This window comes from Bos grunniens, chromosome 4 (genome assembly GCF_055505025.1).
Source record: "Bos grunniens cultivar Pamir isolate PY7600 chromosome 4, Bosgru_T2T1.0, whole genome shotgun sequence".
NCBI classification, from domain to species: Eukaryota; Metazoa; Chordata; class Mammalia; order Artiodactyla; family Bovidae; genus Bos; species Bos grunniens.
Genome location: NC_141168.1, coordinates 12,116,986 through 12,141,121, shown reverse-complemented (window position 1 = coordinate 12,141,121; position 24,136 = coordinate 12,116,986). Strand labels below are relative to the sequence as shown.

The following is a 24,136-nucleotide window of genomic DNA, read 5'->3' as shown; positions in this document are numbered from 1 at the left end:
GAATAACAGAGCTGGCATCAGTTAGCAATTAGAAAACAAATATTAATCCAATATTGAATGGTGAAAACTAAAACAATTCTATTAAATGTAATTCCCCATGAAAAACATCCATGCTGCTTGATTAAAAGTACCTACCGCGGTTCTCCAAGAAGTTATAAAGCAAAGCTGGGGAGCAGACAGGGAGGAGGTAACATATTGTTTTTCAAGTCCTACTTATACACTTACTGAAGGTAACAAAGGAGTTGGAAGCCAAGAAAAACTGAAGGGAGAAACACAGTCTCCATTTCTGACATTGTGTGTTTTAGTTGCTAAGCGGTGTCCAACTCCTACAACCCCATGGACAGGCTTCTCTGTCCATGGGATTTTCCAGAAAAAAATACTGGAGTGCGTTGTCATTTCCTTCTCCAGGGGAGCTTCCCAACCTAGGGATCAAACCCCGGTCTCCTGCATTGCAGACAGATTCTTTACCAACTGAGCTACAAGGGAAGCTGAGCCACTTCTGACATTAGTGTCCACTTAAAACCTGATTCTCTGTTAACATATACACACTACTATAAACTAGAAAACCAAAAAGGACCTACTGTATAGCATAAGGAACGATACTTAGTATTTTGCAATAACCTACATGGAAAAGAACCTGAAAATAGATATAAATGTATAACTGAATCACTTTGCTCTACATATGAAACTAACGCAACAGTATAAATAACTATACTTCAATTTAAAGTTAGTTTTTTTAAAAAATGTGATTGTTTCTTATGATTGCTGTTCCTGCTGTGCTAATGAATTTAAATCTCATGAAAGGTCTTCTCACTTTATTTACTTCTATATTATACAATGCTTATCTCCAAAAGCTCAAAGGTACAGTGGCTCATTCAGCCTTATAAAGTCTGTTCAGGAAACATCCCATTTCCCTAATAAAATATAGAGAAATGAAGTTTTGACATTGGAAAATGTTCTCTGACTCTGCAGATTTAGGATTTTTTTGCTTTGGTTGTTGCTGGCATATGCATATTGAGAAACATTTGTATTTTTCCCTTCACAATACTAGTGAACTTACTTTCTAAATACTTGAGTAAAAATGTGTTTTCCAATTCTTTAATTTCCTTCAGTAGTATTAACATAACAGTTATTAGTTTAAGAAAGTTTCTAATAGTTTAAAAAATTAAAAGTACCATCATCATTTATTATGTCATCTAAGGTGCCAAAATAAGATCTTAATCATTCCAAATAAGAAGGGGAGTAAAATTAAAAAAAAAAAAAAAAAAAGATGAGGATCATGCAGATTTGAAGAAGCTGGTCAGAATTTCATAAGTTAATGAGAAACAAAAACATGCCTGTTTACTGATGTTATAAGAAGATGAAAGTAAGTGGTAAACATCCATTAGCTTGCTTGGGGAAAATGTTTCTTCTCACTTTTATTTAAGATACTGAAGCTGTATTTGAAAATGTCAAATGAAATAAAGATAATGACAGCAACCAATTAATCAATCAAGTATAATAACCTCTTAGTTTTATGAACCAAACATCAATTAGATGTCATCTTAAGGCTCTTTTGATAACTATAAGAAACAAAAAAGAGTACAGGTAATAACAGAAAGTTCACCATAAATGTTCTTCTATATATATTTCTAAGTTCACTCTAATTTACAATTTTTCCATTCCATGGCTGTGAATAACCTTCTATTTATCTCTAATTTCTCCTCGTTTATTTTGTTGACATATTTACTGTTTGCCTTAAAATAAGTTTCAGAACTATGCTGGTATCATCCATAAAACTGAAAGAAAAAAAAAAAGTTCAATTCACTACTAACAAATTTTACTAGAAGTAGTGTTCTCGCCTGGAGAATCCCAGGAACGGGAAGCCTGGTGGGCTGCCATCTATGGGGTCGCACAGAGTCAGACACAACTGAAGTGACTTAGCAGCAGCAGCAGCAGCAAGATGCTATTTAGTTTCACGAAAGTGACACTATCCATGTATCACAATAAATAAACTGTTTTAATTTTGATTCCAAACTGAATATAAAAGGCAGGTGATAGTATTATGTTAAGTGTTCAAAACTTAAAAAAAAAAAGAAAAACAGGAAGATACCACCACCAACAGCATGACAATATAAAAATGTTAAAAAGGGAAACAAAATGCTCACTGGTAGGCAGAAGTAAACTCTACACTGACTCTAAAGTTGAAATGCAATCGAAATATCCACTTCCAGTTTGTTCCAACAAGTGCCCAACAAGGATTAAAAATCCACATATAAAATAATAAGTGAATGTTCCTGACACAATGAGCACCAAATAGTAAATATAACTGAAATCTGTTTCAGTGTCAAAAGATCTCCAAGTACCAAGGTCAACATTCAAAATAAAAAGTCTCATTAGTCTCACAGTGCAGAGAGAGAATAAAGGAAAATGGGTAACTCTTTACCAAGTTATTTTCATACTGATTGGAAATCTGACATTTATGGTTTGTAACTTCTAAAAGTCAGGCTAGCAGAAAAAATTTTCAGTTTGAGGAAATATACAGTGAATGAATCGAAACTCACTATACCTACAACTGTTTGAATAAGAGACTGCATAGCTCAGTTTTCCTTCCTGAAACCTGAATGTCAATTGTGCCTAATAAAGAATAAAACATCCACACTCACATCTCATTCTCAATTTTTGGTTAAACTGAATGAACAATAGAGATGTGAAAGGTCTCAGGAGTCTATATGAAAGAGAAAGTGTTAATTGCTCAGTGGTGTCCAACTCTTTGTGACCCCATGAACTGCAGCCTGCCAGACTCCTTGTCCACAGAATTCTCCAGGCAAGAATACTGGAACGCATTGCCAGTTCCTACTCCAGGGGATCTTCCAACCCAAGGATCGAACTCAGGTCTCCCACACTGTGGGCAGATTCTTTACCATCTAAGCTACTTGGTTATATCAGTTCATGGGTACATGCTTACAGGAAGGTAAGAAATGTCACCGACACAATATAAAAATAATTTCCTACAGGCAGAACCTCCAAACCATTTCTATACCTCAGGGATCAATGCAAATAGAGAAAAACAACAGAATGGGAAATATTAGAGATTTCTTCAAGAAAATCAGAGGTATAAAGGGAACATTTCATGCAAAGATGGGCTCAATAAAGGACAGAAATGGTATGGACCTAAGAAAAGCAGAAGATATTAAGAAGAGGTGGCAAGAATACACAGAAGAACTGTACAAAACAGATCTTCATGACCCAGATAACCATGATGGTGTGATCACTCACCTAAAGCCAGACATCCTGGAATGTGAAGCCAAGCGGGCCTGAGGAAGCATCACTACAAACAAAGCTAGTGGAAGTGATGGAATTCCAGTTGAGCTAATTCAAATCCTAAAAGATGATGCTGTGAAAGTGCTGCACTCAATATGCCAACAAATTTGGAAAACTCAGCAGTGGCCACACAGGACTGGAAAAGGTCAGCTTTCACTTCAATCGCAAAGAAAGGCAATGTCAAAGAACGTTCAACCGACTGCACAACTGCACTCATCTCACACACTAGCAAAGTAATGCTCAAAATTTTCCAAGCCAGGCTTCAAAAGTACGTCAACCGTGAACTTCCAGATGTTCAAGCTGGATTTAGAAAAGGCAGAGGAACCAGGGACCAAATTGTCAACATCCACTGCTGCTGCTGCTGCTGCTGCTGCTAAGTCGCTTCAGTCGTGTCCGACTCTGTGCGACCCCATAGACAGCAGCCCACCAGGCTCTCCCGTCCCTGGGATTCTCCAGGCAAGAACAGTGGAGTGGGTTGCCATTTCCTTCTCCAATGAGTGAAAGTGAAAAGTGAAAGGGAAGTCGCTCAGTCGTGTCTGACTCTTCGTGACCCCATGGACTACGGCCTATCAGGTTCCTCCGTCCATGGGATTTTCCAGGCAAGAGTACTGGAGTGGGTTGCCATCACCTTCTCCACAACATCCACTGGATCACCGAAAAAGCAAGAGAGCTCAGAAAAACATCTACTTCTGCTTGACTGACTATGCCAAAGCCTTTGACTATGTGGATCACCACAAACTGTGGAAAATTCTGAAAGAGATGGGAATACCAGACCACCTGACTTGCCTCCTCGAAAATCTGTATAAAGGTCAAGAAGCAACAGCTAGAACTGGACATAGAACAACAGACTGGTTCCAAATCGGGAAAGGAGTACTGTATATTGTCACCCTGCTTATTTAACTTATATGCAGAGTACATCAAGAGAAATGCTGAACTGGATGAAGCACAAGCGGGAGTCAAGATTGACAGGAGAATTATCAATAACTTCATATATGCAGATGACTCCACCCTTATGGCAGAAAGCAAAGAACTAATGAGTCTCTTGATGAAAGTAAAAAAGGAGAGTGAAAAAGCTGGCTTAAAACTCAACATTCAGAAAACAAAGATCATGGCATCTGGTCCCATCACTTCACGGCAAACGGGGAAACAAGGGAAACAGTGTCAGACTTTATTTTGGGGGCTCCAAAATCACTGCAGATGGTGACTGCAGCCATGAAATTAAGACACTTGCTCCTTGAAAGAAAAGCTATGACCAACCTAGACAGCATATTAAAAAGCAGAAACATTACTTTGCCAACAAAAGTCCATCTAGTCAAAGCTATGGTTTTTCCAGTAGTCATGTATGGATTTGAGAGTTGAACTATAAAGAAAGCTGAATGCTGAAGAATTGATGCTTTTGAACTGTGGTGTTGGAGAAGACTCTTGAGAGTCCCTTGGCCTCCAAGAAGATCCAGTCAGTCCATCCTAAAGGAAATCATTGGAAGGACTAATGCTATTATTATATATTAGTATTCATTGGAAGGACTGACGCTAAAGCTGAAATGCCAATACTTCAGCCACCTGATGCAAAGAACTGACTCATTGGATAAGACCGTGATGCTGGGAAACATTGAAGGCGGGAGGACAAGGGGACGACAGAGGATAAAATGGTTGGATGGCATCACCAACTCGATGGACATGAGTTTGAGTAGGATCTGGGAGTTGGTGATGGACAGGGAAGCCTGATGTGCTGCAGTCCATGGGGTCGCAGAGTCAGACATGGCTGAGCAACTGAACTGATTCCAGATTTAACTAAACATATGTAGAGTAATGTGCACACAGCTTTTAATGTTGTTAAGTGTGGGAAGATTGCTTTCTGTTTACAAAGAAAAAAAATTATATATGCTTTCTATTTATTTTTCTCATGTGGCGAAAAAGAACATCCCTTCTTTAAAACCCAGAAAGCAAATATATCTCGATTTGTGTTTTTACTTTGAGAAGATCAACAGTTCACCTCTTCAAGAAAATATTAAGTGGCTATTAAAGCATGCTTATAATTCCATTATCATTAGAAAAAATAACAGTGTTAGACTAATTTGTAACATAAACATTATTTTTTGCTTTGTTATGTAAGACCAGTTATAAAAAGGCACAAGTAGAATGGAAGTTATAATTGTTGCCTCTGCTAAAAATGTTCCATAAAAACCAGAAACAGTGTTCCATTATGACAATAACCCTATCTCATTCCAACAAGAGAAGGCATTTTATTTAACCAGAGTTTTTCAAGATAGTCCTTAAAGGCCTACTGAATGCTACAAATTAAAGTATATTTTCTCAAAGATGTCTTTCATTCAGTACTAATTGAGATTTTTAAAAAATGATAAAAGAAAACCAAACTAACAGTCCTGCCTACATAAAGCAACAGAGAATCCCGTGAATTTCAGCATATGGACATGGATAAGCCATACACGCTTAAGTCTATTATGTTAAACTATTTAACATAAACTTTAAGCTTAGGCTAGCATATTTATACCTTAAAATCCCTAAATTTGCTTTCTATGGACATTCACAACCATACTCCTGCAAATTTCAGCTTATATTTATCTTTTCTTCCTCTCAGATAACAAACCCTGCTTACTTCTGGCCAGTAAAAAGATAATGCCTCTCTCCTTATTCCTGTAGTGTTCTATATGCTGTTGAACACAAAGGATGCACAATGCTGTGAATCATGATTAAAGTGCCCGTGAAGCCCTAGGAAAAGGGCTGATCACTGTAAATAAGATGTATAAAATAATCATAAACCAGAAGGACGGGCTCAGATTTGTAACCAATGATAAATTACACATCGAATTACTATTTGTCAAATGAATGATACAGGCTGGTAATGATAAGTATGTTTTAAACATAGTATTACCAATCTGTGTTTTTTTTTTAACATAATCAAAAGTTGCTGACAATTGAAAATACACATTGCATTGAATCTATCCTGTACCATCTCCCTCTTAGACTCCTAGAAACATCCCAAAGACAAATCATGCCACTGAACAAGTCGAAATACCCTCCTGTTATTAAAGGTAATGATGTAACACAGGAGGGGAGGGGCCGTTTTTTTGACACTTTGATCTTTGTAACAAAATTACACACCAATTTTATCTTAAGGGCAGGAGTAGAATTTCAAAAATATTCTGGAAACGTCTATTATTTTCCATTAACTTCTATTACTTTGGAATATGCTTCACACATTTACAACACATATATATATTTAGGAAAAGGGTGACAGAGGATGAGATGGTTGGATAGCATCACTGATTCAATGAACATGAACTTGGGCTAACTCCAGGAGATAGTGAGGGACAGGGAAGCCTGGCACGCTGCAGTCCATGGGGCCTCAAACAGTTGGACATGACTTAGCAACTGAACAACAGCAACATATGTATAGGATAGATAAATTCCAACTAAAGGGTGTAAGGATTTTAAATAAAATATTTTATAATGCTAATTCTTACAGTCATACATTTATGACTTGAAAGTGAAAATCGCACAGTCATGTCGGACTCTTTGTGACCCAATGGACTATACAGTCCACGGAATTCTCCAGGCCAGAATAATGGAGTGAGTAGCCTTTCCCTTCATCCAGGGGATCTTCCCAACCCAGGAATCGAACCCAGGTTTCCCACATTATCAGCAGATTCTTTACCAGCTGAGCTACAAAGGAAGCCCAACAATACTGGAGTGGGTAGCCTATCCCTTCTCTAGCAGATCTTCCCAACTCAGCAATCAAACCAGGGTCTCCTGTATCGCAGGCAGATTCTTTACCAACTGAGCTATCAGGGAAGCACATTTATGACTTACTGAGGAGGAAATAATCATCATCAGCCTTTATTATTTTTTGACACCAACAATGGGAAAAGATATGAATTAAAAAAGGAAATACTGGATTTTTTTACTCTCAGTAAACATATTAGAAAATGCTATACTGTGAAAACTTGGTATTTTGAAACTACTTCTCTGTTTTAAATAACAAGGACCACAGCTCATGGGCTTCCCAGGTGGTGCAGGGTACAGAATCCACCTGCCAATGCAGGAAACACAAGAGATACAAGCTCGGTATCTCAGTGGGGAAGATAACCTGGAGGAAATAGTAACCTACTCCAGCACTCTTGACTGGAAAACTCCATGGGCAGAGGAACTTGTTGGGCTATAGTCCATGGGGTCGCAAAGAGTCCGACACAAATTGAGCAAATGAGCATGCGTGCACATACACAACAGCTCATACAAAGTACCATGAAATCAGGACGTGTAGCAGGAGAATTACAAATGCTTCACAACTATGAAGTACTTCAGGTTTTGGGATCAGTTTCTTCAGTGGCCTATGATAATGGAGTTACTGAAACAAAACATCATGCAACATGATGATCCGAGAGTGGATCCTAAGAAAATAACACTGAGGTCCTTAATATCTGACATTTGTAACACTCAAAATAATGAAAGATCTAATTCAACAGCGATGGGCCATCACCTTGGGATGAGAGTCATAAATTATATTTCCAGTCTCAAATCAGACTACACACATTTTGTTCTGTATCACTAATATATTGAAATGGCATCTATTTAAATGACTTTTTTGTAGTCCTCAAATGTTTCTGTATGAGTGAGACAGATCTTTCCTGCCAGCCTTATTTACAGGGACTACAGCTTGTACATAACTGTTTTGCTTAATGGACCAGAACCAAGTATGCAAATTGCTCATCAGATCTTTGGCTCAACGTTCACTTAAATGTGCTCAAAGCATAAGTTCTGTGAACCACTAAGAACAGAAAATGACACAAATAGTGTCAATTTGGTAGTTCAATAAACTGTGCTAAGCCTCACCGTTATAGGATTCTTAAGTCTAATGACTAATCTGCTCATCAGTAGAACAGATGCTTCCTGGATCATCTGAATGAAAATTCAGATACCCTAAAGCCTAGCATTTTCCCAGCTAAGGTATCAGCTGGATCTTTGCTTGGATGCAATTAAATGACAAAAACGCACATGATATTCTACCTATCCAGGTAGTCATAACCAGCAAATCCCTTAAAAACCAAATTTATGATAATGATTGAGATGGCAAGGATGTCTTATTAAAGGGTATCACTATTTCACTTCCACAGAGATCCTGCTATTATAGGTATTTAACACTGCACACTGTTCAGTTCTATTGAATACATTCAAAATTATAGAGTATTTCTTCCACTGAGCGCTGAAGAACTGATGCTTTTGAACTGAGGTGCTGGAGAAGACCCCTGAGATGCCTTGGACAGCAAGGAGATGAAACCAGTCAATCCTAAAGGAAATCAACCCTGAATATTCACTCAAAGGACTGATACTGAAAGTCCAATACTTTGGCCACCTGATGCAAAGAAGCAACTCATTAGAGAAGACCCTAATGCTGGGAAAGGTTGAAGGCAAAAGGAGAAGAGGACAGCAGAGAATGAGATAGTAGATATCATCACCAACTCAATGGAGATGAATCTGAGCAAACTCTGGGAGAAAATGAAGGACAGGGAAGCCTGGAATGCTGTAGTCCATGGGGTCCCAAAGGGTCGGACATGACTTAGCAACTGAACAACAACAAATAAGCTACTCCCCTACTAGCTTAGACAAGTGTTTTGCCCTACGATTTCCCCTATGATGCCCCATTCAGTTTGTTCCGAACACTGCCAGTAAATTCAGATACAGAAGGATACAGATCAGATTTCCTCGCAACCAAACTTCTGAGTGAAGCAGGAGAGAGGTCATCCTCTCTTACTAGCTTTTCTGTTTCCCAATGGCAGCTTCTTTCCGAGACTCTGAGCAGCTATTACTGGGAAAGCAAATACTCAGAGAGGCTCAGCTTCCCCCAAAGACCAGGACTCCAAAAAAGTTCATCTTAGTTTTACTCTGTAATCGCACACAAATATTAGCCAGTGGTAATGTTCTTTAACTGACTTTCAGTTCAGTTGCTCAGTCATGTCCGACTCTTTGGGAGCCCATGGACTGCAGCATTCCAGGCCTCCCTGTCCATCACCAACTCCCAGAGTTTACTCAAACTCATGTCCATTGAGTCAGTGATGCCATCCAACCATCCCATCCTCTGTCATCCTCTTCTCTTCCTGCCTTAACTGACTTATACTCAATTAAATAGCATGATCTTCCCAGGTGCAGTGGTAAGGAATCCGCCTGCCAATGCAGGAGATGCAAGAGATGCAGGTTTGATCCCTGGGTCAGGAAGATGCCCTGGAGAAGGGAATGGCTACCCCCTTCAGTAATTCTTGCCTAGAAAATCCCATGGACACAAGACCCTGGTGGGCTACAGTCCATGGGTTTTCAAAAGAGTCAGACATAACTGAGCATGCATGCACCCTCTCTGAAAATAAACTTTCAGACGCAGCTTGCCTTCGAAGAAACTATTACAAGGGAGAAGCCACTAAGCAAAGTGGGACAAAAAATTAACACACATAGGAACACTAATATTTATCTAACACATCACAGTATTTAGAGATCAAACTTTAAAGCAGGACAGGGTAAAAATATATGTTTCCAGATTCTTACGGGTAAGGTAACAATTCACAATGTGGGGAAAAGGAAGTGATTCACACCATGTTTCTCCGACTGCTTCTCTGAAGACTACTCTTTTAGAAGACCTTCAAACTAACTGAATAAGCTCTGTGTTACAAGTGAATGGAGAAAACTTTACGTCTCTGTAACAAATTTCTGGGAAGTGCTGTGAACATGACGTCTGCATTTCAGGGAAGGCCACCTAAGACCTGAGCACTCTGACGGGGAAAATGACAGGATACCTTCTAAAGAGTTGGACACCATCAACTTTAAGAAATGCAAAACGCTGAATTCACTTTGGGATAGCTGACCCAAAGGTGATGCTTTATTTTTAACTAGGTTTCTGCAGCATTCACTGTCTGCCTAGTGCAGAGATAGAATTCTAGAATCCTTTGGAGTTTTTTGTTTGTGTTTTACTTTTACACCGTTTCAGTGAGGACACAGTACCACAAAGGTCCTGCTGAGCTTCCCTAGCAAGGATGACTGTTAACAACACGCTTAGAGTCTTGTAACTAATCCCACATCAGGCTTAGTTCATTGGACTTAACATCAGCAGAAAAGTCTGTGTGTAAGTGTGTGTGTGTCCCTGTAAACTAACATGGAGCAAATGTAAGTAAATGAATGAATGAGTTTAAAAAATGTATGTTTATATAAAATATATATATATATATTTATATTTACTAAAATATAAGTAGCCATACTAACTTGAAGCCATTTTCTAGTTATATTAAACACCAACATACCAGTTAGGACACAGACCTACATGGCGTAAAAAAAACACAGTAAAACGGGCAGTCAAAACCTCTGCACTAGCTGCCATAGAGGGTACAGAGTCACATGGCCTGGCAACCTCTATTTTAGGGGCATTTTCCTATTTAGTCACAGCATTCCATCTACAACCTTAACTGATGGTTAAAATACACATAAAAATCATTTCATGGGCAATAATGAAAAAGAAAAAATGCAAGTATAAAACAAATACTGAAGGAAATATTAAATAGCTAATGGGGACTGTCACTGTCTCATTATAAAAAGTGATGTTTTAAATCTTTAAAAAGCACATATATAAGTCTATAATTAAATTAAATTAAATTAAAAAGCACATATATAATTCTATAATTAAAGATGAAAATCTAGGGTAAAACTGAGGCATGTATTTTCTCAAAAATAAGGTTAATCTACCATTCTCACAAAGAAATTAAGAAAGGAGCATTACAAGCACTGCAATAAAAATATACAGTAAATCTCTTTAGAAATTAAAGTCAGAAGATAAGGGTGTTGCTTAATTGCATAATTTTATACTCTTCTCTATAATAAAGATATACCTTACCATAATATCTTAATGGACAAAGAGGATATATTCCAATGACACATTTGTTACCACTTCAACTGTCAAAGACATAAAATGAAAGAGGAAAAAAGGAATATATTCTTTGCATATGAGCTATGAGGAAAAGAGGTGAGATTAATGAAAACAGCAGTTCTGATTGGTTACACGAGGAAATACAAAGTAAGCATTTGGGAGTCTTAGAGCAGAGGAAAAAAGAAATTGGTCAACAGAGCTCCAGTTCAGGAGAAGTAGAAAAGGGACCCAACCTAGGCTGAGAAACGCGAGGAATCTTGGCCGCAGGGAAGAGTGTGTGTGCGTGCATGCACCTGCTGCCCGCTAACTGGTTCACAGCAGGGCAAAAGGATTTCCAGCATCCAAAAAGTACCAAAGACAGACCCTGACCTTCAGCAATTGCCAGGATGACCTACAATGGCTGCTCCCAGGCTAGTCTCACCAGAACCAGGAGGAAAACACCTCTGCTAAGCATTCTGTATCCTTCTTTAAGAAGCTGAGCCTCAAGGAGGGATCAGGTGATACTTCTAAGTAAGAAGCAAAAGACAAATACTAAGGAGAAAATCTCTACCTGGGCACACTAAGTAAGGAAGCTTTTATACACAGGAGGTGGCATTTGAGTTAGACCTTTAAAGATGAGTCAAAGGTTGAAAGATGAATAAGTATAATAAAAATCTATTTCAAGCAACAACAACAAAAAAAGGCAGTTCAATTATATCAGTCATTAAATACATAGGATGGGGTCACAGCAGAAGATGAGGACAGAGGAAAAATTATATTAGAAACACACTCAAAAAAAGAAACCCAAAAAGATGGACTATGACTAGCCCTTTCAGAGTCAGCTTTAGGAATAACCCTAAGGTGATTATGAACTTTCAAGATGATTATCAAAAACGTTTCCTTTGAAATCCTTCTAATAGACATAATGTATACAAATAAATACAATAGGAATGAAATAGCTATTTCTTTAATATACCAAGTATTTTAAAGCTACCAACCAATATCTACATATAAAAATTACAAGTATCCAATTTCTCTTAATGAAAATGAACAAAATGGACACCAGAAGTGAAAGAAGAAAAGTCCCACGGAATAGAGAGATAGTGGTAGAAAAAGAGAGGAAAAAGAAAACTTCACATGCTGTAAATCTGTTAACTTTGGCTGAGCTTCATTTTAAGTCATCAGGAGAAAAGAGTCCTGGGGTGCATAATTTACAAAAGAAAGGGTCAAGACAACAAGGCGCTTTATAGCAGATCAGGCACTTCAAACTTCAGCCTGACACTGATCACTAGCACAAAATCAGTAGAATTAGTGCAGCAAGTCATGATTCTGTTAAAAAGTATTTATTCAGCTAAAGTGTTTTTCTTTAAAGAAAGACAAGCATACAGACATGAGCCAAGCAGATGCAATTAATCAAATGCTACAACAGGTTCACAGCTGTTGAGAAGCAGGGATACAGCACGCTCCTTCTGAGGCCTTGTGGCTCTTGATGAAGATGCTGTCATCAAGAACAGGCTGCAACCTTAGGCCTCCACAACCCCATCTTCCCGCCCCGCCAGTGAAGTTCCAACCACAACTGAGAGCCCAGAGTCCCACCCACACCTTTCCCGCCCACCAGTTCTCCATTCCAACAAAAGCCCAGAGCCCAGAGTCCCACCCGCACCTTTCCTGCCCACCAGCTCTCCATTCCAACCAAAACCCAGAGCCCCGAGTCCCACCCCCAGCTTCGAGCCCCATGCCTGGCACAGAAGGGCCTCAATAGGTCCATTACAAACAGAACAGAAGGGGAAAAAATGATACTACAAAACCAAAGACCTTGCTTGTTTTCCAGTTCATGAAATGTCACATTTGCCTCCCTTTAACCTGAAAAACCCACTGGATCTGTCAAAATATCTTATGACTTAAGCCTCATCCAAAATGAACAGAGTATGTTGCCCATATCCTCATGTGATCTTAACGTTGGTTTCCAGAGGAATAAGAGAAACAGACACCCAGTAAAGGAAAGTAATTCCTTATTAGAGGAAAAAGCTCTAAGGCCAAAGATTAAACATAATGGCATTGACATAACCTGATCATCGATTCATAATCTGATTAATATGGTCACCACTGTTCTGCGGATCAAACGCAAGAGGCAGGTTGAGGCCAGGAACTCACGTTAAAAATGAGGATGTATTCAGGACGTCAAACTCCTAGAAACCTGATACATGATCAATCTATGCAACCGTATTCCACGTAAATGAATGTCTGTGGGTTTCTTATTTCTTTTTTTTGTATTTCAATTTCATGTAACTCAAGAGACCTCTCCTACTATCTGTGAGGACCCAGTAAGCTTGGTGACCCCGAGATGAAAAACACTGACCCACAACAAGAAATAACCAGAGCCATTCAAACACAGACATCTCTGTTTCTTTCACTTACCATATATTTCAGGGTGAAAAAGACATTTACTGGAAGAGAAAGCCTGGCTCACAGGGAAAAAAAAAAAGAGAGAGAGAGCAAGGGAGGGAGGGAGGGAGGGAGGTCAAGAAATCTAAGAGCGATAGTCACAAAGGCCAATAATCTCTGATTGCCACAGAACACTTAGTGAGATACTAACTAGATTCTCGTTTTATTTATCTACCTACCTATCAAATATTTATTTTATGTCCCCAGATTAAATCTGGAGTACATAATGTTAGACAAGTAGGGATATATTCTAAGAAGTGTGACCAAAAAGTCCTTAAAACTTCATGATGTAGTAGAGGGAAAACACACTCAAAAACTTTTATAATTTTAATCTCCCTTGAAGCCCTTCTTTAAGTCATTTAAACTAGATTTTATAACATGTGAACTAACATCTTCAAAGTAGTCTTTCATTTGAAAGGAATCTCAAGAAATACCTACTCAACAGAAGCCTTTCACATATATGTTAAAGGTAAAATATAGACTTTTATATAAGAGACTTATGTATGCTATGCAGTAGCCTTCAAATTTTCGTGTGTTTTGGTTTTGTGGTCAGCTCTCACCACTTAATTTCTGCTCTTGCCAAATCTTCACATCCACAGAAGTTACAGAAAATGCTGCAGGCATAAATTAGCTTAAGAGAAGCAGCAGGGCAGCCTCCAGCCATGACTTACTTGCTGATATGAAATCTTAAGACACAATTCTGTTTCTTCCCCCAAACCACTGATGCTGTTTTTCTATGGGACACTCTTGTGAAAATCAGCTCAAGCTCAGAGTTTCTCTATTTCATTGCCATTTCTTAGAAGAACAGCAACACAAACACAAGCTCACAGCCTCTGTTATGAGAGTCACAAAAAACCTATTTCTTAGTCTTTGTTAAGAGAGTTGCTTTTTATAATGGTTCATGGCTCCAAAATGATGAATTATCCTAAAGGCATACATGAAAGAATTTAGCATTTCAATAACCTAAAGAAAAGTTATTTCGGAAATGAGAATTATCTAACCATTTCAGTACACAGTACACTTTAGATACCTTTACTTCCCTTTATATATGTGTACTGACCAAATGTTCATTTTTTAATGCAAATCAAATGATTAGTCAAGTGGGCCTTAGAAAGCATCACTATGAACAAAGCTAGTGGAGGTGATAAAATTCTAGTTATTTCAAATCTTAAAAGATGATGCTGTGAAAGTGCTGCACTCAATATGTCAGCAAATTTGGAAAACTCAGCAGTGGCCACAGGACTGGAAAAGGTCGGTTTTCATTCCAATCCCTAAGAAAGGAAATGCCAAAGAATGCTCAAACTACCACACAATTGTACTCATCTCACACGCTAGTAAAGTAATGCTTAAAATTCTCCAAGACAGGCTTCAGCAATATGTGAACCATGAAATTCCAGATGTTCAAGCTGGTTTTAGAAAAGGCAGAGGAACCAGAGATCAAATTGCCAACATCTGCTGGATCAATGAAAAAGCAAGAGAGTTCCAGAAAAACATCTATTTCTGCTTTATTGACTATGCCAAAGCCTTTGACTGTGTGGATCACAATAAACTGTGGGAAATTCTTCAAAAGATGGGAATACCAGACCACCTGACCTGCCTCTTGAGAAACCTATATGCAGGTCAGGAAGCAACAGTTAGAACTGGACATGAACAACAGACTGGTTCCAAATAGGAAAAGGAGTACGTCAAGGCTGTATATTGTCACCCTGTTTATTTAACTTATATGCAGAGTACATCATGAGAAACTCTGGGCTGGAAGAAGCACAAGCTGGAATCAAGATTGCTGGGAGAAATATCAATAACCTCAGATATGCAGATGATACCACCCTTATGGCAGAAAGTGAAGAAGAACTAAAGAGCCTCTTAATGAAAGTAAAAGAGGAGAGTGAAAAAGTTGGCTTAAAGCTCAACATTCAGAAAACTAAGATCATAGCATCTGGTCCCATCACTTCATGGCAAATAGATGGGAAAACACTGGAAACAGTGGCTGACTTTACATTTTGGGGCTCCAAAATCACTGCAGATGGTTACTGCAGCCATGAAATTAAAAGACGCTTACTCCTTAGAAGGAAAGTTATGACCAACTTAGGTAGCATATTCAAAAGCAGACACATTGGTTTGCCAACAAAGGTCCATCTAGTCAAGGCTATCGTTTTTCCAGTAGTCATGTATGGATGTGAGAGTTGGACTATAAAGAAAGCTGAGCACCAAAGAATTGATGCTTTTGAACTGTGGTGCTAGAGAAAACTCTTGAGAGTCCACTGGACTGCAAGGAGGTCCAACCAGTCTATCCTAAAGGAGATCAGTCCTGGGTGTTCATTGGAAGGACTGAAGTTGAAGCTGAAACTCCAATACTTTGGCCACCTGATACAAAGAGCTGACTCATTGGAAAAGACCCTGATGCTGGGAAAGATTGAGGGCAGGAGGAGAAGGAGATGACAGAGGATGAGATGGTTTGATGGCATCACCCACTCAATGGACATGAGTTTGGGTAGGCTCCAGGAGTTGGTGATGGACAGGGAGGCCTGGTGTGTTGCAGTTCATGGGGTCGCAAAGAGTTGGACACGACTGAGCGACTGAACTGAACTGATTATCTGGTGAACGTCAGGCCTGAGACATTTTCAAATGAAACTCACTGCAGAAAACCTAATGAAATGAAGAACTTCAGTCAGCTCAAAAATCTACATCATATCACACTATGAGCAAAACAGGACCATTAACCACCCCCAAAATATGAGGCTGAGTATGTGGTTTTCATTATCCAATGTTTCTAACAGCTCCTATCAATGAATATTTTATCAATTTGCTGTAAAACACAGTTTTACATGTGCTCCTAAAAATATTATAAAACATGATACAATAAGTTCAGGTAAAAAAAGATGTACCTAGTCAGTCTGCTTTGGTCTTTATGAGCAATATCAACTATATTAGATTCTGTCTTTCAATCACTGTAATTACTAAGCAATTATATGCCACGCACAGCACTAGACTACAAAGATAAAGTGTCAAAAAAGACCTTTTGGCTTTAAGATACCCAAATAACTACCTAATTTCAGGTTAGTAAGCAGTAAGTGCTATGAAAGATAAGTTAATAGTTGAGTAACTGTTTACTTTTAGGGCAATGTTAGTAAAACTACAATGTGAAATTTTAAGTTAGCTAATTTAAAGTTGGCTAAATTTGTAATACCAGGAGTTTTCATCCTGAGCATACTGAACATGAAAAATTCTTTCTACAAAATTATCTACATAATAATTTATTCCCTCTAGTATCACAACTACCTTTGTCCAGATGTGAACTGATTAACCTAACAGGTTTGAATTCAAAGACACACAACCTCAACAACGAGAACACTAGTCTGGGCTGGTAAAAGAAAATCAACAATATGCTACAATATATCATGAATCAAGATTTCTGTTTATCTAATTTGATCTAAAACTTACAATGAAAACATAGCAAAAGTATCCCTTAGGGAAAAAAAACCAAGACTTCATTAAAGAACAGAGGTTCAAAATGGCAAATGCTATTTAATACTACTTTCTTGAGTTAATTCTATAAAAATCAAGAATAATGTAAAAGAGTTAATAAAGCCTATTTCTTACATGAAACTTCATAGAAGTTTAATTCGGTAAAAATATTCCATTTTTAACTATATTTTTCTGCACCCCTAGAAATTCTAATATACTGGTAACTGTCTTCTTCTTTTATCTTCCAGTCATTCTGAAGAAATCTAATTACTGAATGCTGGAATGAGTGAGGCTTGTGGAGGTTTTCTGCTGTCACTGGAGCCAAAAACATTTACACTTGAACAAACACTTGTAAGTACTTAGGATAAACATCCACATAATAGTTATAATATACAGTAGAGTCACTAAGAGTCGGGCACGACAGAGCGACTTCACTTTCACTTTTCACTTTCATGCATTGGAGAAGGAAATGGCAACCCACTCCAGTGTTCTTGCCTGGAGAATCCCAGGGATGTGGGAGCCTGGTGGGCTGCCGTCTATGGGGTTACACAGAGTTGGACATGCCTGAAGCGACTTAGCAGCAGCAGCAGAGTGGTGCTATATTATAATTCTGTCCTTAGAGGTCCACTGCTTGGAAACCACGTGTATAAACAGAACAGATAAGCAGAGAAACAGTAATAACATCTTCTGATAACTCAATATTTAAATCAGCATATTATAAATTCCACTTTTTAGTAGTCCACCTGGTTTCTGGGATACTTAACCGTCACATCAGTCCAAAGGAAAGTAAGAAAGCAAAGAAATATAAATGCTAATTAAGGTTACCTTTGTGCCAAAGATGACGAAAACATTTGTCCAAAGGCTGGTTCAGAATCACAAGGCAGTATTTCAAACTCCCTATGGGAAAAAAGCAAAATCAAGTAAACAAGTGAAGTTAAGTCTTGTGTTCCCTAATTTGAGTCTGGAATTGTACTCTTATTAGTTTGAGTTTTAAGTCTATACAGAGCTAAATTTTAATCACAGCTGATTTCTTATACCTGGATTTTAAAAGACACCGTAGGTAAACTGGATCTACTTTATTCCATGCGTCCGTCACATCACTATATTGCTGAGGAATTTATTATTAAAATATGGTTCATCATAAAAACAACTGCAGCCCATGAAGCTGTAAAGAGTTGAACACAACTTAGCGACTGAACAACAACAAATGCTTCTTTTTGTAGGGGCGCACAGCAAACATGCCCCTGACGTGAATTCCTATCCTTATGAAATACACAACACTTTGCTACAAGTAGCCTTCAACCTGGCTGGTCTGGTATCTCCTGGATGCTGCCAAGCTGCTTGGGTCTAACGGGTGTGGCCTTTTACATGCATTTTCATCCTCATTTAGTCACAGTCTCTCTTTCCCTCTCAACCTCTCCCTCAGCCCCACTTGAACTCACCCATGGAAAACTTTATTTCCACAAGATCCTACTAGCTCTTTTCATGACTCTTTTATTCCCACTTTTTAGATGACACTCAAAAGACCAAGAAAGATGGAGAAAAGTTACTTCTCCAACAATCAGTTCAAGCTTTTTATAATGTACTGTAAAAAGTGCATAGCAGAACACAATAAGGCTGGCTGAAAATCTGTCATTCAGCTCAGTCCGAGCACTTCATTTCATTTATGGAAAAGAAATGTTTGTTTGGTGATAAGAAAAATTAATTGTTTTTTTAAGCAATCTCAGTGCTAGAAATGGAACAAGATAAGGAAATGAAAAGGGGATGCCATCATCCACAGCAAATGTTATTAAGTGCCGATTATATATCGAGCACTAGGAGTATGAAGAGGAATAAGATTACAGGGTATCTGCAAGATAAGACATTTATAATAAAGACGATTTATTCCACATACAGTACCACACAAGGATAGGAGGAGTGCCAGGCAACAGATAAATGAATGTGGCAGAAGTTCAAAGCCTATAAAGTCAGTAAGGTCTGGTGTCATCCTAGAAAGCTTGGTGATATGCAGATCTCTGAACTTGAGCTTAAAAAGACAGCTGGCCAAAACAAAGAAAAGGGCATTCCAGACAGAAAAGACAATGCACAGGAAGCTGCTATCCTTTGCCGGTAGGACTGTTAGCATGGAAAGTTTAGGAGGCAACATTCTAGTGATGGGCACCTGAGACATGTATCCTAACATTCCAAATTTTACACATGCTCTTTATGATGACAGAAATTTCAGTCCTGGCATCCAGGAAGTATTTAAGAGTGATGCAGAAATGAGTAGTAAAAGCAATTTATGTATACTGGAGGATCAGCCATACAGAAATGACAGACGAAGGTCAAAGTGCAGACACGCAGCTGAGATACTGCAAAGAAAGGGCAGAGAGAGAAAAGAACAAATCGCAAACATAAATCGTCACATTTTGCTCAGTGTTATAGAGCAGAAGGACGTCAACAAAGGAAATACAGAAGAAACAGCTACAAAGGTAAAAGAACCAAGAGTATTTCCAAGAATGTGGCATCAATAATGCAGCATCAAAGAGACTAGACAATGAGAAAAGGCTAACAAGGGGGCGAAAATGTCAAAGCAAAGTCTGAAAATTCAGAGGACAGTAAAGAGAACAAGGAGTGAGAAAACTGTGAGATGCCTCTTCTTAAATAAAAAAGTGAACTGTGAAAAATGGGGGAAAAAAAGGCAGCAAAGTCCAGAGAGAGTATTATAAATAGAGAATATACTGTATTCTAATTAGGAAGAGGGAAGTAAGAGAGAGAGGGAAAGGATTCATTCATTCATTCAACAGGTATTTATAGAGCACAAAGCAGTCTCCTTTGGGAATTAATATACCCCACCCCCACCCCACCCCCACCCCCCACCCTCCCCTACCCCCCCACCCCCGGCCCAAAGGCTTACATACTATTGATAAAAACAGGTATTGAGACTGAAGCAAAGGATGATCTATCACAGCAATACAGGAAAGTGAGATAGAGGCAGAGGATGACTGATTTCCTCATAAGAAAGTAAACAAGAACAAAGTCAAAATATGAAAGTTGAATGGACATCGAAAATAACTGCTGCAAGAAATGGACTACAGGAGCTGAATATCCACAGGTTTAAAAATAGGAATTCAGTTGGGGTCAACTAGCAGACACAGGACATCAGATCTGTCTCAAATTCAGGACTTTTCCCACCCATTCTGGGATGTTGAAACAGGAGTCGGTGTAAACAAGATGGTGATGATGGCTGGTTGGAGAACTGGCAAAATCACTTGTCCAGAGGTGAGGCGAAGCCAGGAGGCATCTTTGGGCTGCATCAGAGTGAAGATAGTGGCAAAAACCAGTGATTACCGCACAACATTCCTCCTCCTCTTATTCAACAACAGAATCCTGAGGGGCTTTTGTGGTTTCAGTTTTGGTTTTTGCTTTGACTTTCTGGCTTTTTTTGTTTTACTGGAAATATTACTGTCCAGATGAAAAACTATCTCTTAGATTCTCTCCAGCAAAACGTAGTCATAGCACTAAGTTCTGGCCAAGAAAATGTATAGAGGAGCCTGATATGTTACTTTTAGAGAGTCTCCTTAAAGTGGGGCGGTGAGGGCTTTTTCTTCTGTTTTTCTTCCATTCTGCCATCTGGAGCAAGACTGATGAATGAACAACAGTCTAGCAGCCACCTGGGATGCAAAGAACAATGACAACAGGCTGGAGCCTGGGTCCCTGAAGACTCCATGAAACCTCTGTGCCAGCACTTCAATGCCTGACTCCAGACTTCTTTTATAGGAGAAAAAAAACTAAACTCCTACTTTAAGTCAATAATCCTTGGGGTTGTTATTCTGTAGAGAGAAACTGAATTTTAATTAATGGGGTGATCATGGTCTTCACTGGGTTAAGGTAAAGATGATCAAGAGAAACTGGAAAAGACAAAGAGCAGGTAAGCATCAAAACACAGGAAGGAAGACTTCAACTCGTTCACTTATTCAACAGGGATAAGAGACTGATAGCCTGTAAGTGCTTGATACGACGTTAATGGCAAGGAGCTAATAGCTAGGATAAACCAATGGTCCTTTAATCTTTGGCAAGGTCTGCACTGCTAAAGGAGGCATTCAACAATATTGCATGTATGTGTAAGTGAAGGAGCAAACTGCTTTCTGTCACTGATTCTTTGATATGTGAACTCAGTATTTTTGTGGCTCAAAGAACAATCTGATGAAGGGGAAAAGCATTATTATCCACCTTACTGCTCCTCTAAAACCCATACTTTCATTAAGGCGTTATCTGTGAAAGCATTTTCGAAAAGAACGGAGACATTTGAAAATGTATAGTACAGTTTGCTAATGATGTTATCCAAAAATTAACTCCTCCAACTATTTCTATACATAACAGCTATGTTAATCTGGTTCTATGCATAAAGATCCTTAGGTACTAGGATCTGATATTCTTTACTCTTCTAATCTAGACTCCTCTGCAATTAAAACTAAATGAAGTCAGTTTGGCATTTATTTTACCCTCAAAACCCTTATGGTTACTAGTCCCTACTAGGCTGCAGACAATGCAGTACCCAGTACCACCCACTATTTCTAAATAGGCTATGAGAGAATCTCAATGCAGAGAGAAGTCCACGTCAGCCTCAGACACGGAACCACGTGCCCTTAACTCCTGACTCTAAATGTGTAGGAATTTAGAAAAATAGTTAGGACCATAGCAGTAAAGAAACTAACAGTCTTATATCAAGTACTGGGTTGGTCAGAAAGTTCGTTCAGGTTTTTCTGTACCATTTAATGGCCAACCCAATATTTCTCAAGTTGTCACATTGATGCTATCTCTAGGAGGTACAAAAAGACTTAAGAGAAAGGCTAGGAAGAATGTCTTCCTTATGCTGTAAAAACGACAACTTTTAAAATCAAATGTACTAAGTCATTCCCCTCATTCTGAGGAGAATGAGTCATTCTCTCTCAAAGAGAAATACAGGATAAGTCAAAATACTTGATTTGCTTTCTCAAAGGGATTTCAATTATAGACGATGGAAAACCCCTGATCCTGGATGGCTCAAAGCCAAAGTACTCCAAGTTGCCTGGAAACTCTGAATTAAATACAAATGTCCAAGTTCATGGCTCAGCGGGTAAAGAATCCGCCTGCAATGCAGGAGACACAGGAGATGCAGGTTCAATCCATGGCTTGGGAAGATCCCTGGAGAAGGAAATGGCAACCCACTTCAGTATTCTTGCCTGGGAAATCCCATGGACAGAGGAGTCTGGGGGGCTACATTCCATGGGCTTGCAAAGAGTCAGACATGACTGAGTGGCTAAGGGCATAAGCAACATACACAAGTCCAAGTTCATGACATGAAAAGGACAATCAAAAATGAGATGAAATCATCAGCCTTGAGCTAAAAAAGCAAAGAGGTCCTCTGATGGCTAAGGACTAGGTGAAGAACAAGTTCAGAAGGTAAGAAAGGTGGGAGGGGCATGCCAACTCACTTTCATTCTTACGTAGCTCTCTCCTCACTTTTATTATTTAAAAACAAAACAAAATGAAAACAACAAAGAACCACCTGCTTCTTAGAAGAAATGGCTGATTCTAAGTTTTGTGATTGGGAGAAAGGAAATTCATAAGACAAGCCTGAACCATCAGATAGTGCCAGGGAGTAAGGAAGCACTCCCCCCAAAACCCAAAAAACAAGACAGCCACATTGATGGAAGTATGCCAAAGGGGTGTAAGAGAAAATTCAAAGAGCTCCCAATAGCCCAAAGGTCAAAACTGGAACAGCTTAAGCAATAAAAGTTTTGGCTAACAACCCCAAGTATAAAGATAAAAATTCATGACTCAATACTGATACAACAAAAATGACTAAGTTAATTAATAAAATAGGAGGAAATAAACATACATCCCAAGCAGAAGAATTCCAAAGAAATCACTATTTACTTAAGGAGATACTCCATCCTAAAGAGTGGAAGCACAGTTGTGGGCTCTGTGTAGTATGGGCTGCACAGAGAAGTGTCCTTCCAAAGAGTGTACACTACGAAAACAGGGGGAAATCTTTACAGAGGAGAAACCTGACCAACACCACTTTAGTCAGGTGATCAAGGTCAGCATCAGCAGTCATAAACAGGATGATGAAAACAGCATTCTATCTCTTTATCTTCTTCTCCAAATTCCATATCCCCAGTCTAATCAAGAAAAATAACTCAGGAAAATTTCAACAGAGACACATACTACAATCAGATCAGATCAGATCAGATCAGTCGTTCAATCGTGTCCGACTCTTTGCGACCCCATGAATCGCAGCACGCCAGGCCTCCCTGTCCATCACCAACTCCTGGAGTTCACTCAGGCTCACGTCCATCGAGTCAGTGATGCCATCCAGCCATCTCATCCTCTGTCGTCCCCTTCTCCTCTTGCCCCCAATCCCTCCCAGCATCAGTCTTTGGTCAATACACCTCAAAACCGCTGAGGTCAACAAAAACAAGGAAAATCTGAGAAACTGCCGCAGCCAACAGGTTCCTAAGGAGACAGGACGATTAAACATAATACTGTAGGTTGACTGAAACCTTGGGTCACAACAGGGTCATTAGGTAAAAACTAAGGAAATCTGAATAAGCTATGGAATTAATAATGTCAATATGGGTTCACTAATTGTAACACTCCATACTGATGGAAGGTGCAGATAAATGGGAAAATAGGGGGATACATAGGAACCTTTTTCTACCATCTTCTCAATTTGTCTATAAATATGAAGCTGTTTTTTAAAAATTAAAGTCTTAATTTTTTTTAACACCCTGGGGCTAGAGAAAAAACAGAACTGAAAATTATTCCATAAAATAGTCATTCCACAATTATTCCATAGAACGTAACTGTCATATAAATAGAGCCCAAAAGTGTTTCTGGACTTCACGTATAAATCCAAGAAGAGGGGGAAAAAAAAAACACTGCATCAGAAGGCAAAGATTGTTCTATTTCATCTTTGGAAAATAATTACATCAATATTTTCTATTAAGAAAATAAAAAGACAATAGCAAATCTCAAGAAAAGCAATTTTTTAATTTC

The 24,136-nt window shown here is 38.7% G+C and overlaps 1 protein-coding gene across 22 annotated transcripts in view; it reads right to left on the bottom strand.

The window, feature by feature from the left end:
* Nucleotides 1-24,136, bottom strand: part of TPK1 (thiamin pyrophosphokinase 1) — a 391,983-nt gene that overhangs the window by 288,067 nt on the left and 79,780 nt on the right. For 19 of the 22 annotated variants that reach the window (XM_086398263.1, XM_086398267.1, XM_086398254.1 and 16 more), the window contains exon 3: nt 17,939-18,010. The exons of the other annotated variants lie outside the window; for them this stretch is intronic. In XM_086398263.1, coding sequence (XP_086254389.1) covers nt 17,939-18,010 — 72 coding nt within the window. The remainder of the gene's footprint in view (nt 1-17,938; nt 18,011-24,136) is intronic. 22 annotated transcript variants of the gene reach the window in all.